Below are 17,392 nucleotides of genomic sequence, written 5' to 3'. Positions count from 1 at the left end.
ATACACCAACAAGCAGGTTGAAGCACAGCCACAGTTACAAAGTATTTCAAGGTCTCTGTGAAGGTAGAGTCTGTAACACCTTCCAGCCTCGGCAAACATGTACAATGATTTCTTCTTCTTTTTTTTCTTTTTTTTTGTCGGTCCTAGGGGGAATCGACTCTGCGGAGACGACTCTCGCTACCTACACCTCACTGGATCTACCTTGTGATTTTTTTTTTTTTTTTTTTTTACAGCAGTCAAAAGAAGATAAAGAGGTTAAGGAAATCAGAATGACAAGACCTCCTGCTTAACGCCTTGGTGATGGAGAAAAGGAAGCTGGATTAGTTATTCTGGGTCTCTGTACATTTAAAAAGTCAACAAGTTCAGGAACCTGATATGGAAAAGTCTGAAACCAACGGGAAAATTCACCATAGGAAAAAATACAAACTCCGGAGGGTAAACTAAAACTGGTACATGCGAGAGAACAAAACTAAATGGGAAATTGAGAAGAAATTTAAAACCAAAAAAAGAAAGCGCGGGAACGTTAGCCTAGCATAAAGCCTTCTTGCGGATAGGTCGGCTGAAGATCGATTGACGAGCTGCAAGTCAACCCGTCCAGTAGACGTACAGTGACTGACGAGCTACAACTACAACTACCACGTCGTCTCACATTTCTGGGTGTTGGGAGTTCAAACTAGCTCACGGCGGGCGGGCGCCGCTTGAAGTTGTTAGCCGTTTGCACAGACGGGAGACTTTCGCATCAAATCCAAGCAAACGTCAAACTTTCCACTGTTACGATTAAGAGCTTTTAGTTTGAAGAAACGCTCATCCCAAAATGAAAAAAACTCCCAAAAAACATCTTAAAATATCAAATTTACTTTCTAGCTTCTCCCAATAAACAATCAGGTATTTTGGTAGGAATACCACTTAATAGTTTCACATGTTTCCTTTACTTTAGTTAAAAAAACTCCAACTTGTTCTAGTAACTTCCGATGGTTTTGTCTTTTTTTTTTTTTGTGCAGCACGACGGAGGTCTGGCGGGGAGGGGATATTATTTTTCCACACACGATGTTTATTATCCAGACCTCTAGCGACTAACTGATAATAACCAGCAAAGAAAAAAGAAGAAAATATCAGCGGGAAAGTGCACATTCGAAACAATAGCACAAATCTTTGTTGTTGTTTTTTCTCAGACAAATAATGACATCAGTATTTACAGTATGTCACCCTCCCTTCTTTTATCCATCAAATTTCTTTCTTTGTAAACAAGACAGGGAAACTCCTTATTTCTGACAATGTCGGGGTTACTTTCACGCGTCGACGTGCTGCAGTGAGTTAAAGCAAAACTCCTAACCGGTCAGTGACACAGCGATTGACACCAATAATACTTTATAAAAAAAAAAAAAAAAGAATTCCTGATTTGTTGCTCCTGTTACGTGACCCTTTCCCATGAAATCAAAGTTTCATGTTTCGCCGACTCAAACATTATCGTAAGAAGTGAGACAAAGTAACACTGATGTATATATATATTCATATACTTCAAATAACACAACTTAAGCACGTTATAATTTAAAGTGCCCCGAATCTACAGTGAAACCAAAAATCATACATGTCATGCATCGTCAGATCAGGAAGGTCCACTCAAGAAGAGGCCGGGCTCCACCGCTAGAATCTCCTGGGTTCTTCTCATCTCCTGGTTAAAACGCCTTGCGCCATTTTTTTTTTTTTTAACTCCTACAAAATTAAAAATAAAATAAAAAAATGGGCGCACGTGTGGAGAAACGTGGTTTTTAGGCACCGAAGTGGCCGAGAAGTCCACTTGGAGGATGAGCTGAACCCGACCAGGAGCGAGTGAAGGACCGGGTGTGTTCCAAGCCCCCCGGCCTTCCGACTGGAGAGGAAGATCTGGCGGCGTCTTCACCCGCCCGGTCCGTTAACGGCGTCTCATCGTCCCTGATGGACAGGTCGAGGTTGTGATACTGACCACACGTAAAAGGCACGTCTCGCTAAAATGTGGGGAAGGTTTCTCTGAGCATTCGACGCTTTCTCGCGAGAATCCGTCCACCAATTTGCTGAACAATGCAAATTAGGTCTCCGGTTCCCAAAGCAACTTTCCTGTATTTCCTGTCACATTGTCAGATGTTAGTGCAGTTTCAACTAATTATACATGAACACATGCGCAAGGAAATCCACAAAGAAATATGCTGGGCAGCTTTTATCTGGACATTTCCTTCGAGTTCGGCAGCAGCTGAAAAGACACGACGCTGGTGTCAAATTACAAGCTGCAAAAGAGACGCCCTGGATGCTGATAATAGTGTAATGACTAATAAATACGCAGAACTAAGCGATGCGGCGGCTGAAGAGGCAGGTGTCAAATTACAAGCGGTGGCGTCTGACGCCAGGAGAAGATCTTCCCAGGCAGTGGCTCAATGGAAAATCGGTAATATTCAAGGTTAGGTGAATTCGAAGGAAAAAAAAAGAAGATAAATGTCTTCAATGAGACAGATGTCAAATTACAAACACGGCCTGACAGTTAACAGCTTCTTTCGGGGATTTATATTCATGAAGACGCTACACCAGAGAAGTTCCAGTAAATTTAAAAAAAAAAAAAAACCTACGAGGGAAGGTTCTCAGAAGGTAACGAGCTCCAACGCAGAGAACAGACGACGAACGCACAGAGAAACCTGGAGAATCTTCTAGCTTTCCTTACGTCTCGTCCTCAATCCGGGTCCGTCGGTTTGACGTCGCGATCGGTCCGGAGCGACCGACAGCGTTCGCAGAATGTAAAAAGACTTCTCACCTCCGAGTCGATCTCTCTGGAAACCCCCCCCCCCCCATGCAGGAGATCCATGAACGGGGGCTCGCCAGGTCGAGGCCGGAGCGCCGCGGCACCAAAGTCTGCGGTCGACGCGCCGTCGAGTTGCTGAGGCAAAGTCGCAGATCTGATCTGTCCCATCGCTGCCAAAGAATCTCCACCTGCTCTGGAAGTCATCTGGTAGAAGTCTGGGTAAAAACCAGCGTCTTGGTTCAGAAGAGTGAAAACAGTCACTTCCAACTCGAGGGCGTAACGTCGGGTTTGCTTGTTTTTTTGTTTCGTTTTTTTTTTCTTTTTAAATCCAGATTCACAGGAATGGAAGGACATAAATCCAAGGCACAAAGATAGAAAAAGCCTTCTCGTGGTCCTAAACGACATCAGACGGATCGGTTTCAGCTCCGTCACCTTGGTACACCGACGAAACAGCAGAGACAGTCGGTCTGGACTGTTTCTCCACACAAGATGAAACCGAAAGGGGAAAAGAAAAAAAAGAACCTCAAAAGAAACCAATCATGTGAGAAACTGAACGACATCACCGAGAAAACTTCCGAGTTGTGTGGCGAAGTGAATTCATCCTTTCACCTTCTCACCAGGAACCTCTGCAAGTTTGTCGGAGGGAAAGGCTTCTGGATTTCATCACCGTGTTTAAAATCACCAAAATCATCACCAGACATGTTTATAAATCATCATTTATCAACAAATTCTGACCGTTACAGCCGAGAAATTAAGAAGTATTTAAGTGAACGTTTCACTTTAGGAGTGTGAGGAAGCACGTTTTCACAAGACAGCCTTTGACTTTCTATTCATTAGTCAGAAACAGACAAAATAAGCGTGTTGGTAACCTCGAAAGGGAATCTGGAGGTGAAATGTGCATTTTGAAAGGTTTTCCTGTCATCTGAGAAGTGATATGCAAACAGAGGCAAGAAAAAAATTAAAACTCATGACTAATTTAATTCTGTTTACATCACAGTCAGAGGAACATTGTGTGAAGATTCTGTGTTAAACGTGAGAAAACGAGAGAAAATGGCTGTAAAAGCTTCTGCAGGCGGGTCGGACTTGGCTGATTAAACATTTTTCCCAACAACTTTTTTTTTTTTTTTTTGCGCGGCGGCGCCTCAGATTTACGTTTTCTTCACTCGCTGATGAGTCCCGATAAGTTGAAACCTGCCCGTCGGGCTGTGAAAACCCCTCCAACATGAGATGAGCTCTGTGTGAGCAGCGTGTACGTTCAAGCGTAGAAGAAGATTTCATTGTGAACCTTTGCGTCACCAACAGACGTGAAGATTTCCCCCTCGTGGAGAAGATTCCTGTTAAAAACGGTTGAAGTGGAGGAGGTGTTTCCTCCCGCCGGGTTACTTTGGGTTCCGTCGGTGGATTTCTTTCTCTACCCGAGTGGGAGAAACGATGAAGGATGAGTCGTAAACAGACGTGAGGAGGGTTAATGCACTTTGTCTCTTTCCCTCGGACTCCGGAGAGGAAACAGTTCACCTCCACTTCACTGCAGCTTCTCGCGGTGGATTAAGACAGAAAGAAAAAGCCGGAGACTCTACGATGCTGTGATGAGTTGCCTGTGTGTGTAAGTGTGTGTGTGTTTAGGTGTGTGTGTGTGTGTGTGTGTGTGTGTGTGTGTGTGTCCTCCAGTGGTGTATCTACGACACTCCGTTCACCAGTGCAGGAGCTTCTTGTTTGTCCTTCTTCATGCCTCGGTCTCTCAGGGGTCTCTGGTGGTGGTGTCGGGCCGGGCCCTCGCCGCTGGTGCCGCTGGTGCCGCTGGTGCCGATGGCGCCGATGGTGCCGATGGCGCCGATGGCCCCCTGCTGGGAGGAGGAAGGTCCCGCTGCTGCTGCTGCTGCTGCTGCTGCTGCTCCTCCTCCTCCTCCTCCTCCTGCTCCTCCTCCTGCTGTTGCTGCTGCTGCTGCTGCTGCTGTTCCTCCTCCTCGGCCTCCTGAGGAGTGCTGCACGCTGCGCTCGTTTCCATCCACACGGATCTGAGCAGGGACGATTAAAAACACTTAATAAGGAATCACAATACTCTTTAATGCCAGCGGTGTCAAACATAAGGCCTGTGGGCTAAACCCGGCCCGCAAGAGGCTCCAATCTAATCAAACCACCAACAAAATGATACAAATGTAAAAAAAAAACAGATTTTTTTTTTTACATAAATTTCTTAAGAAAGACGAGACCCGAGCTGAGACATTGAGACATTGGTGATGCTGCCATGAAAGTAAGCCACCTCGCTGCTATCAAACTAGCCTCACAGCCGTGCTGCCAGGCTGAGTTTGTAAAAACGTGCATTATGCAGCAGCTGTAGAAGGTTTTAGGAAATCTCACAGGTTTGATTAAAACTGCCTTTGTATTGGGATCGTAGTCATTTTCCATAATAACTGTTTGGTTTTGTGAAAATCTGGACATGTTCACCACGTATACTCTGCGCCACAACAAGGAAAAACGTAAAAGTTTAAATTCAAAGCTTGTTATGTGACTATTTTACCGGTCTGTGTTGTTTGTAATGGATTTCACTGAAAAAGCACTTTTCCACTGCGTAACGCAGTCCCCTAGTGCTTTACACTGTTAATCACATTCACTCATTTTCACACGTTAAATATGTCAAACATAAAATTGATATAGAAATAAAAGTGGAACGGCATTAGTTTACACCGACATTTATAACCTTCAAACCAACGAAGTTGGCCAAGAAGGTTGTGTTTTCGTCTGCATGTATTTATGTATTTGACAAACCTTTTGCAAAAAAGACTGACCCGAATTGCATGAAATGTTCAGGGCCAATCGATTAGATTCTGGTACATTAACGCCGAACCATTTCAAAAAACTGCAAAACAAATTGGCCATACAAGGCGGATGACAGAGCCAACTCATGGAGATCAGCATCTGTTGCCATGGAGACACTCCCTGCTCAGTGTTTCACACAGTGATGTAGTGGTGTGTGTGTGTGTGTGTGTGTGTGTGTGTGTGTGTGTGTGTGTGTGTGTTACCTGGAGCGTGTCTTCCTGCACTCGTGTTTTGGGGTCTCGGAGGTGACGTGGTCTGGGCTCAGTCCACTGCATGTCGTCGCCTGACAAAACACTTACAATTAATAACTTATGATCTGCACACTTCATGATACATGGGTCATTCTTCAAATATTTTCAAGAGGCGATTCCATACAGAATATTTCACTTGACAAAAAAAAAAGAATACACATTTAGTCAATAATATCCAATAAAAAAAGTCATTATGTTCAATGCACGACATTAAAAATCTATGATTGGTCCTATTGCCAATTTATGAGAAGTGATTTTGAATTGTATCGAAAAATTAAACCGAGCACCAAAATAATATTGCAACTTTTTATCACCAATCTGCAAAAATTCAAAAATAACAAATCTAACTTTTATGGATTAGAATTCAAAATGAAGTTTTCTTGCACAAAATATGTGGTTTGTTTCCATCCAAGAGGAAATATGACAACTATTGAGTGTTACGTATTATTGTTGATGGGTCAAGTTGATAAAATACTTTTATGATCACAAAGTTTAGGAAAGTTTGTATAAAAATGTGTATTGGCCAATAATCCACTGAACACAAATGCTGTTTGGAATGGTTAATAACGGCTTTTTTCTGCTTATAAATGTAGAGAAGATGTTAATATACTGAACAAAAATATAAACGCAACACTTTTGTTTTTGCTCCCATTTTTCATGAGCTGAACTTAAAGACCTAAAACATTTTGTATTAACACTAAAGACCTACTTTTCTCAAATATTGTTCACAAATCTGTCTAAATCTGTTAGTGAGCCGAGATAATCCATCCCACCCCACAGGTGTGTCATATCAAGATGCTGATTAGACATGATTATTGCACAGGTGTGCCTTAGGGGACGCCACAATAAAAGGCTGCTCTGCTTCTTTAAACAAACGTCTTTATTTAACATTTTAAATTGTTACTTAATCAAATCACTTGTTTCTTCTCATTCCCTCTTTTAGTTTTCTATTCTACAATTTTCCAGACGTTAAACAGATCGACTCTGGAGTTTTGGGGAGAATCTTACTTTTATATCCTCCTCTGCCGCGGCCCCCCCGGCCCCTCGGCCCGCCGCCGCCTCGCTTCCTGCCGTCTGTCCGCCGGGGCAGAGTCCCGCCTCCGCTCATCAGCTCCTCAGTGGGCGCCAGCGACCAGTCGCTCAGCTCGTCTCGGTGGTCCGACTCCGTCTCCGAGGCGTTGGAGGCCTCAGAGTTGGTGCCTGCGGGGACAGAGGTCAAAGGTCAAACTGTGACTCCACGAGGCGTTCAGAGAATCTATTGTAAGTGAACATATTGTCATTTTCATATTCGCATTCCACACGGTTTATCATAACTGCTGTCGTCTCCTGGATAAAAATACATAAAAGTATTATAATAGCTGGGATGGATAAAGGATCAAATAGATCAAACAAACAAACAAAAGAAAATGTAAAATTCATAGTACACATTTTTTTCCAGGAAGAGAAAAACAAAGACAAATAAAAAAGGGAAAAATAAAAAATAAATACAGAAAATAAAATAAAGAAAAAAAGGATGAAAAGGAAAAAAGAAAAGTAAACAAGAAACAGATAGGAAAAGGAAAATGAAAAAACTAAAGAAAAAGAGAGAAATGAAAGAATAAGAAAAAATATGAAGAAATAAAGTAAAAATAAAACAGGAAGAAAAGCAGAAAGAAGGAGAAAAGTATTCACAGAGGTCGCTCTGAAGAATTAATCTGCAGACTGTGTGTAAACGCGTCCTTGAATATGAAAAGTGGCAGAGCGGTACTTTAGACCATTTCCCTTCATGTGAAGAAAACCTGCGATCAGAACCAGTTCAATATCCGATGGTACCTGAGGCGAAGGCGGCCCCTCCCCCTCTCCGTCCTCGCCCCCCTCGTCCTCCACCGCCTGCGTAGGGCTTGCCCCCTCCTCCGGCCCCCCGGCCCATGCCCAGCCCCATGCCGTTATCGAACACGTAGGTTTTGTCTTTGGGGTTCCGGGGTCCCGTCCCCCCTCCGCCGCCACCGCCGCCCCCGATCTGTCGGAGCTGCTCGTCGATCTGAAGCCGCTCCAGACGCAGCTGGTCCACCTCCTGGGAGGACACAGAGCAGGTAGAGCATGTTCACAAGAGGAGTTCACCTTTACGCTTCTCCAAGTCGACCCCACGCAGCAACAACTTCATCGCCTTGGCTACTTTTAAGATCAGAAATTAAAAATTGTAAACCTTTTGATCTGTGTGTTTGTGGTCGAGGTGAACCGTTTTCTCTCTCGTCAAGCTATATTGTTCAAAATGTTTAACCTGTAAATGTTTATAAAGACAAATAAGAGCCGTATCAACACGTGGCACTAACCTTCAGGTAGTTGAGGTGATAGTCCAGCAGCACTGTGGCGTTGGAGATGCTTTCCTTCGTCCCCACGAACACAAACGGAACCATTCCCTGAGAGCGGAGGAGAGAGACAGTCACATTCCAGCCGATCGTCTCCCATGTCCGCCGCGACGCCTCGGCGTTCGTCTCGCGCTCACCTCGTCTGAAGTCGCCGACGCCGCCGGTGGCGGGGTCTTCTTGTCGCTTTCGGGCTCGATCCGAACCCGCACCACGCCAGACTTATCCACCACCTCCTGGATCAGCTTGCCGTTCTTCCCGATCACTTTTCCTGCAGAAGAGACGATCTGTTAGTCTCTTCTAATCCCGCTGACACGCCACAGGTGCGTCCTCGCCGGCCGCCTCGTCTCACCGACTAAGTTCCGGGGAACTTTGATGACGTCTTCTGAAAACTCCAGGTAACTTCTGGCGACACGGACGGCGTCCTGGTCCTGGGACAGAAACAGAGGAGAGTCAAGAAGAAGCTTCTGGAAGTGGATCGCCATGGAATAACTTCCTGACACGTCTGGAACAACCAACAATGGAACAATAAAACTATATATCATTAAAGTATTTTAGACTTGAGGATTAAAGCTTAAAATTAAAGTAATTAAAATCTATTTTCCGAACACATTAGAGGCAAGTTATTATGTTTATTAGCTTTATTACAGTTAAAAAGATAAATATAATGTATTTACAATAATTGTAGCATAAAAAATAAATCCTTTGAAAATGTGCCGATTATAATTATCAATACAGAAATACGGCTGCATTTCTTGGAAATTAAAGTTTCTTTTGTGGAGTTTTCTAATGACAAATAGATGATGGACTGTCATATATTCATTCTTTGGTTCATACTGAGCGGGTCTTTCTAAATGATGCTTGTAAAGGTTGTTTTGCTGTCATTTTGTGTGTAATTAGGTCATGAATGGTCACAATGAAGTGTCCCCCTCCGTCCCCCGTCCCCCCACCCACCTCTCCGTATATGTGGAAGGTGCACGTCTCCTCGTCCAGGTCGATGTTGGTGACTCCAGGAACTTTCCGCGCCTGCTGGATGTTGGCGCCGTGAGTGCCGATGGCCAGACCCATCAGGTCGTCCCGGACGGCGAACTGCTCGTGGAACCTGGAGGCCAGTTGCCTGGAGCTCTGCACACACACACCAAACACACACACGCACACACCAAACACACACACACACATGCACACACCAAACGGAGCGAGAATCAGAAGATATCAGAAGGCTGAATAAAAAGACTCACTTCCATCCATTCATTCATTTCTTCATTACGAAAACGTCCCGTCCAGTTCATGTTATTTTGTTGAGGTTTATTTATGTCTCTTCTCAAAGAGTGACGAGGTCATTCAGCAGTTACTACTCTGGTAGGTTTTAATCCAATGCTCAAATATTTATTTGTATACCGACTCTTCAGTTTCACTTAAGTGAATTATTTGAGTACTGGGTATTCTAATCAAAGTGAAAGACTACTTATAAAGCACAGTAAAAACAACGCTTGTAGTTTAAAGGACTATACAGGATATTTAAAGATGAAATCCAATATCATTGCATCTTTTAAGACCCCGTTTCCACGACAACGTTCAAGTGAAAGAGCATCGTTTTGTTTGTGTTTTCCCTCCCGTTTCCACAGAAACAGTGTATTTTCAAATAGTTGCGTTTTCAAAGACTTCAAGCAAAGTTGTTGTCTAAACGGACCTTCATGTTGTTTCCTATTGTAACAAGACAAGAAAATCCAATAAAGGCAACAGGTGATTTGCTGTGTTGTAAAAAACCTGAAAGTCCTGTTCTTTCTGAATGTATTACCCATCATAAAGTATTCTATTTATAGGAACTGTACATGTCCCTCTTCTCTCCATGCTCTAGTCTTTCCCTGTCTCTTCTCCTCTGGTTCACTTCTTTCTAGTTATTAACACAGAGTAAGTGAGCGTGAAAAGTTACAGGATATGATATTAACACAAAGTGTGTACATTATTAAAATGTACCTCAGATGGATACAGCAAATGGTGTTTCTCTCTTCTTGTCTCTTGTTCTCAAAACTATATACATTACTCTAGTTATGTTGTCTCTTTGTCCTCCTGCATCTCTTCATGCTGCATCGTTCTCCTTAACAGTTTTACTTTTAGTGTTTCCTTCTTGTCTCTTGTCTACATGCACTGTACTTTGCTTCTTCTTCTTTTTCAAAATAAAAGATCTGTTTTTATTCTCTGAACTATAAACATTGCTGTGATTCTCCGTGCTGGTTTTTCTCTGTCCTCGCTCTCCTCTTCTTCATCTCCTTCCACTTCAAGGCCGTGGCCATGGTTTTTTCTAGAGTTGGGCTGAACTCGAGTTGTGCACGTTACGCTGAGTGTGCATTACACGCAGCTTTCACTAAAACAAGTTATACATATGACTTTTTGTGTGAAATGAAATGGTACAATAAAAATCTGTGTTGTTCTGTCAGACTAAGTAATTTATCATACAACGCTTTTTAAACTGCATTCTTCATTTGTGGAGGTCATTAACACTTCAGAATACAATAACGAGAAATAATCTAAAAGAGTTGGATTAAAGTTAAATAATGAACGTCATGTCTCTGGTGCAGTGTGTACCTCCAGCTGTCTGTTGGCCTCCTCGTTCCTCTGCATCAGGGACAGTTTGGTTCGGAGGCTCCTGAAGTGCATGTCGCTCATCATGTTGGCCCGCTTCGTGGTCACCTCGTTCACCGACTGCAGGCGAACACAAACTCTTCAGTTTACAGTCGAGCTTTACCGCTGAGAGTTTTCACTGTGACGAAATGAATCGGTGACCGACCAGGATGACGAGCTGCTTCTTCTCGGAGTCGTAGGTGACGTTGAACGCTCCCACAGCCTTCTTGAAGTCTTTGTGTGCAGATTCCTTGGAGCTCCTGGAGACACAGAAGATTAAAGTCAGAGATCTTCTCCTGGTATTAAACTGTACGTGGATATTATGTAACTCGACAATATCTAAAATATGTAATCAGTTATATGATGTGAAAGCTAAAACTGCGAGAAAACAGTTTTTCTTTCCTTTTTTTTTTTTAATTCAGCCGCATGTTGTTACTCATCTGGCTGGGCTAATACTAGAACATGTGGCTCTGCAAACATTTGGAGAAAGAAAAAAGGAAATTACAAGAACAAACAAGAAAAAAGAAAAGAGGAAATTTTTCATAAAAGATTAAAAATAAAAAGGGGAAAAAAAACACTACCCTGCCAACCGTTTAATATTAATGTTTTGTTTTTATAAAGCACATTAAAAGGCCCCTGACACACTATGATAGTACAATAAAATCAAATAAAGATAATAAAAACAAAAGCAGATCCACTCAGAGATGGTTCTGAATGTAGTTTGAAAGTGATCTTTGTGTATGTGAACCTTACATCTGCCGTAGATCTTCGGGGACGTCCAGCCGGATCTTGATGAAGGTGGTTTTGGTGGCCGGTTTGTTTGGGTTGACGGGCCGTAACCGCTCCAGAGTCACGATCTCATTCAACGTAGCGTCACACGCAGCGTACTCTATAACGTAGAACTGGAAAAACACACACAGGGATCAAGTTCTGACTGAGAATCGCCTGCCTACAGAAACACAGACTATCATATATGATGTCCACGCAGGCTGATCACTCTTGAATTTAACAGCTTCTCTAATGAAATGCACGAGCACTGCCCCATCATCTGGATCGCATGTGGAGTTTCTGAACTTGCTCCATGACGTAGTAGAGCCCATCAATCAGTAGCAGCGTTTCACAAATGTGGCGCTTTCCAAAGTTTCCATGGACACCGAGTCGGAGCACTTTTGAAATACTCCGAGCACCGTTGTTGTGTGAATGAACATCCAAAAAACATTGCCGTGGAAACGAGGCCTTGAGCAACTTTTCAAACCTGATCATGTTCAACCGACTGTAGTGCGAGGTGAGCCTCACCTCTCCTTTCACCATGCGGACCTTGGCCAGCCACCATCCACACGGCTCCTTGTCGTTGGCCCTGGAGTACACCTGGAAGACAAGCAGATACTTTGATATGTGCCCTTTTTTTTCTTTCTTCTTCTTCTTTTCTTGGGTGAAGCTGCTGTGAAGTCCTACCTCGACCTCATCGCTCTCATTGATCTCCTTGCAGAAACCGGTCGGAGGAGGAAAGCGAACATCCTGGAAGGGGATCTGACGTTCCGGCTGCCAGCTGGAACACACACGAGGGTTTTGTGTGTTATTTTTTGAAAGCATTGCCCAATGATGACACATCACATCCAGTCACATTTGCTCGTGCACGTTACTCACTTGTTTTCGAATGCCACCGTGACTGATCCCTCCTGAACATCCTTCACAAAGGCCTGAGAGGAAACACAAGAATGAATTAACACTTTGATTTCATTTTGGGGGTTTTTTTTTTGGGGGGGGGGGGGGTTAATATCTGGCCTTGGGGTCAGATTAGGCTTCACCTCCCTCTTTTTCCCCAGTCTGCATCCATGTGTGTCAAATATTGTAAGTAGGACAAGCGCTGCCTGGAAGGAGGCGACGGCGACAGAGCTTGCGGGCTGCATTAGCTTAGCACGCTAACGCTCTGTGACGGATGAAACGAACCAATAAAAAACAAACAAACAAAAAAACGGGACCCCCGCCCCCAAAAGAATCCCTGCAATCATGCTGACCAAAACAATGTGTGCAAAGTTCAAGTTTAAATCCCAAAACTGGGGACAAGACGTTCAAAATAGTGCCTCCAATAAGAAAAGCAGTTTATTTAACTGATTTACAGCCGTCCTGACAAGAGACTGAATATTTCTGCAGCATTACCGTCACTCGGCAGATTAATGCACTCATTATGTTTATGTTCAAAGACAAGAGCAAAGTTAAATTATGAGGGAGTCCTTTACCACAAAGCTCATTCATGACAGAAGGATCATAAATTACTACTTTGAAACAACAATGAGAGCCTCTAATGACAAACAGGAGCGTTTCAGGACGGTGTGAAGCTCATTCAGGGACGTTTCCAAGCAGCTTAAGTGGGTTAATTAAAGTCTCTTAATTGAATAATTCTGAACCCCGAAGAGATTGGGATGCTCACCGGGCCTTGGTCTGAGCTACACGTCTACGATAATCTGTCAACTCCTGTACTGACCCCGGTAGGAGCCGACAACCAACAACACATCGATGTACGACTGCAGGGTTGTGTTGGGTACAGGTACAGAAGCTACTGGGCTTCCTTTGGCTTTTACAGCAAATGTTCATCCTCTTGTAATCTTGTTAGGTTAAAATCAATTGGGACCCGAAGCGGGAGTCGATCCAGAACTCAAGTTTGCGTAGATTCAGGTGTTTTTAGGTCAACGGTTTGTTGGGTTTTTCAGTGGCAGTGTTACGGCACCACTACAGGTCTGGTATAAGTCCGACAGCGTTTCAGGTGAACAACGTCTTGATGTGATGATGTTTATAAAATGGAGCAGCTTAATATACCCTACTACTGAATCAGTTGATAGATGTTGACATTATGTCCCAATTCGGAATGTCCCCAGATCGAGTATCCTGATCCTTTCAGGATTCGATACTTACGGTACCAAATTTAAAATCCAAACTTGTTCTTCATTCATTGATGGTGTTTTATGGCAAAAATCCTCCTAATCTACCAATTGCCAATCCATTTATCATTTAGTTTATACGCTACCAGAAACCTACCCTAACCTTTTAAAAGTGACTAAACACAGTAGAAACTCTCAGATCTTTGAGGCAGAATTTGATAGTCTCGCAATTTTTTTTAACGACTCCAGTCATTCTGGATGGTTATTAACAAGATGTCTGTGGTGCCACTGCTTTCACAACACTGAGTTCACAGCTGAGTGTGCCCAGGCTCACTCAGACACTGCGTGAACATTGTTCTTCACAACAGACTTCTGCGTTCTCTTCAAGTGAACCTTATGTAGACCTAGTAACTTTCAAACTAATACTTATGCAGACATTTTAAGGTTAATTGCAATATTTCTGCCTGTCGCACTGGCAAACTATCGCAATATATTGCAAGTGTATCGCTATCATGATACTCGTGACATATTGTATGATTACCTGATGTGGTGCTTTTGAACCAAAAACCAGATTAATACAACTGATGTCATCAAAATATTTTTCTCCAGCCAATTTAGTGAGTTTTTGTGAAGTAGAAACAATCATTTCTGGTCAGTTTAAGGCTGTCCAACAGACTTTATTCAGTCTCAACACATCCTATCAATGCACAATGGTGATACATTTCAGGGATTTCAGATTGCTTTACTAAACGCATCAACCATGGACCTTGATAGGCACTTTGTTGTCGATATTTGTGTTATCATGACAAAGATGTCGTCACTGTCTCTGTTATCAACGCAACACAATGGTTCAAATGCAACTGATTAGACATGTGATTAGAAATACGCTGCAGTCCTGGTTCAGGATATTAGTTAAACGAAAGATAACGTCACGTTTTTTGATAGGTCTTGCAATAAACCAACACTTCAGTCTTTGTCCTTCCAAATAACAGTGCTCTTTCTCTTCTTGAACCATTTCCGGACAGTCAACTTTGATATTTTCACTCTGGTTTTTTTTGCACTTTTATTGTTGATATCATACAGTCAAATACAGCGGTGATCCATCTGACTGGATACACCCATAAATGCACAGCATATGGAAACATAATTCTTCAAGTATCGTCTAATTTTGGTATCGCGATATATCGTGTAGCCCGAAAACAGTACATTAAGCGTTCAAGTCTAGTCCATCATGCAAACTATAATAAAGATAAAGATAGCAAACTAGCCTCAAAGCCATGCTGTCAGGTAGAGTCTCTAAAAACATGCATAATTACAGTTTTAGAATTTTTTTTTTGGGGGGGGGGGGGCTGACAGTTCTTGTATTTTGAACAAAAGGTTTTCATGAAATTTGTCTTTCTTTTGACATTGTAATTTTTTTCAGTAGTGTTTGTTTGGTTCAGTGAAACTATAGACATTGTCACCATGTATACTAGACCACAATAAATAAAAACTTTATAGTTAAAGGTTATTATGACACTATTTCACCAGTCTGACCCATGTAAGATGAAATTGGGACTGGATGTGACCCTGAACTAAGCATTTCACACGCCTGATCTACAGTGAGGCTAGGTCAACATTACAGTAATTCACACTTTCCTTTACTCCTATGTTAGTAAGGCTCTTTTACAAAAGAGTCTCCTGACGATTCAGTGTGCATTTGGGCTTCGGTTTGGACACCATGCATTGGTAACACATGCCTGCCAAATGCCAATATGTAGGCACCATTCAACAGTAGAGACTGGTATGTAGGTCTTCTCACACTGTCCAGCTCATGTTACTGACCAGGAGTATTACAGTATATCTTGACAGCCCACTGGTAAATATAGGTCATGCTGCAGCCTGGTCGTGCTACTTGCTGAGAAAATGGCAAAAATGCAAGACATTGTTAGTGCAGAATGGGTCCTGGACCAGGGGCAGGTCTTCTCAATGGAGAGCCCGCAGACCAGCCCATTCATCTGGAAGCATCAACACGCCACACTGAGTGATCCACACTACCGGGATGCCACACGGTGCAGGGATCACAGTCAAACCGTGTCTTTTATTAGGTGAAACAGCCCCGCAGCGTTAGCTTTGTTTACGGGCTCTTCAGCCTGCACGTCCCGGTGGAGGCACCGAGGCCCGCTCGCAACCTCCGTGCTCAGCCCCGGTGACACGGCTCCCAGCCCCGGGCAGCCTCGCGGAGGACGGAGAACACAAAACCAACCGCACTCACCTTGTAAAAAGCGCCGCTGGTCCCCCTCACCTCCACCACCAGGTCCTCCATGACGCACGTTACCGCGGCGAACAATCGTCAGCGACGTTAGCAGCCAGCTAGCTCGCTGGCTAGCCTGCCGCTAGCCGGGGCAGAGTGAGCTGTCGCCGGGTAGCACGAATACCCAGCCCGGGGTGTGTGTGCAAGCGGAGGCCCGGGGAGCCCTGTGTACCCGTAATGCCGTCTCCCCTTCTCGGGTTCTTCCCCTTTGTAATTCCGTGTGAATGGCGAGCGTGAAGCCGAAGCGCGCGGCTAGCCCGGTTAGCGCGTGGCGGCTAGTTGTTGTGTGATTAGCGGCGGAGCAGCTCGAGCTGGCTGCATCTCTCCATGTGACCTCTCCGCTTCTCTTCCTCCACTCGAGTCCACCGAGTCCGCTCCGCTCCGCGCAGCCTATTGGTGCTCTCCACGGGAAACGCTCTCAAACACACAGCTACGCTCAGCTACACCCAGCGACACACAGCTACACACAGCTACACCCAGCGATACCCAGCGACACCCAGCAGGGAGCACGAGCAAGACGAGCGACACACATAAGAACATGCAAACTCAACAACCGTCTGTTTACACCGTGAATCCGCCTGAATAGCAGAGTGTCATCAGCAAATTGTGATTAAAGCAGAGGTCTGCAACCTTCAGCTCCTCCTGTTGTAACAAGAGGCAAATAAGTCAGGTTAATAAACGTTTGGTTTTCTTCTGTATTTGATTATTTTTTTTTTTTTGCATTCCACACTGATTTTTCAAAAATGGTTGAATCGACAGGTTAAAAAATAAAGAAGAAAGAAGGTAAAACCCTTATGTCAGCCTTAGCGGATGGGGCAGAAAAAAAAGGAAGAGAATAGAAAAAGAATAAAAAACAGTTCGAAATTGGAGAAATGAGCTAGTCAGGCTCCCTGGTATGTCATGCTTTTGGTAGGCGTGGCTGTGCCACCTCAGGTGACACAGACACGCCTGACACAGCATTTATAATGGTGTCAGTCCACCATTATAAAGCTACAGTTGTATCAAGCACTGTAATCCATAAAGGTATGACCCACTACAGTGCACACCATGTTGACTGGCACCTGCCGTTTGTTCTGCTCATGTTTCATTTTGTTCTGAAAATAAATTGACGGATAAAAAAGACAAAAAGGAAAAGAAAGAAAAAAAAACCAAAGGAAGACAAAAGGGATAATAAGATGGAACAAAAGAAAAATGATGACAAAAGAAAAAAGTGGGAAAATAAAGAAAAAAAATTGAAAAATAAAGACATCAAAAAAGTTTCTTTAAAAGAAAAGGTAAACAATAGGAAAAAAGGGGAAAATAGAAAAAAAAGGTAAAAAAGAAAAAGAAATCAAAGGAAATATGTAGAACATTAAAGAAAAAAGAAGCCAAAAATGGAAAAAATGCTTGCAAAGCTAAGCTAAAACGGCTCTGAATAC

General features: G+C 43.4%; 1 protein-coding gene across 1 annotated transcript; it reads right to left on the bottom strand.

The window, feature by feature from the left end:
• Positions 1-3,860: 3,860 nt before the first annotated feature.
• On the bottom strand, positions 3,861-16,338 carry fmr1 (fragile X messenger ribonucleoprotein 1). The gene is made up of 15 exons (XM_080465840.1): positions 15,936-16,338; positions 12,450-12,502; positions 12,258-12,351; positions 12,099-12,170; positions 11,556-11,704; positions 10,969-11,062; positions 10,767-10,883; positions 9,135-9,305; positions 8,533-8,611; positions 8,321-8,451; positions 8,148-8,234; positions 7,648-7,888; positions 6,844-7,035; positions 5,788-5,867; positions 3,861-4,782 (listed from the first exon to the last, which is right to left on the bottom strand). The coding sequence occupies exons 1-15, from the start codon at positions 15,984-15,986 to the stop codon at positions 4,444-4,446; spliced, it is 1,950 nt and encodes a 649-aa protein (XP_080321966.1). The 5' UTR covers positions 15,987-16,338; the 3' UTR covers positions 3,861-4,443.
• Positions 16,339-17,392: the final 1,054 nt, after the last annotated feature.

This window comes from Lipophrys pholis (assembly GCF_963383615.2).
Source record: "Lipophrys pholis genome assembly, chromosome: 6".
Lineage (NCBI taxonomy): Eukaryota > Metazoa > Chordata > Actinopteri > Blenniiformes > Blenniidae > Lipophrys > Lipophrys pholis.
The sequence above is the reverse complement of the archived record's forward strand: the minus strand, read 5'-3'. Positions and strand labels throughout refer to the sequence as shown.

Coding starts and splice junctions, on each gene's coding strand:
- fmr1 (XM_080465840.1), bottom strand. CDS start 15,986: ATGGAGGACCTGGTGGTGGAGGTGAGGGGGACCAGCGGCGCTTTTTAC. Junction 8,452..8,532: donor AGTTCCCCGGAACTTAGTCG/GTGAGACGAGGC, acceptor TCTCTTCTGCAG/GAAAAGTGATCGGGAAGAAC. Junction 7,036..7,647: donor AGGGGCCGCCTTCGCCTCAG/GTACCATCGGAT, acceptor CTGTCCCCGCAG/GCACCAACTCTGAGGCCTCC.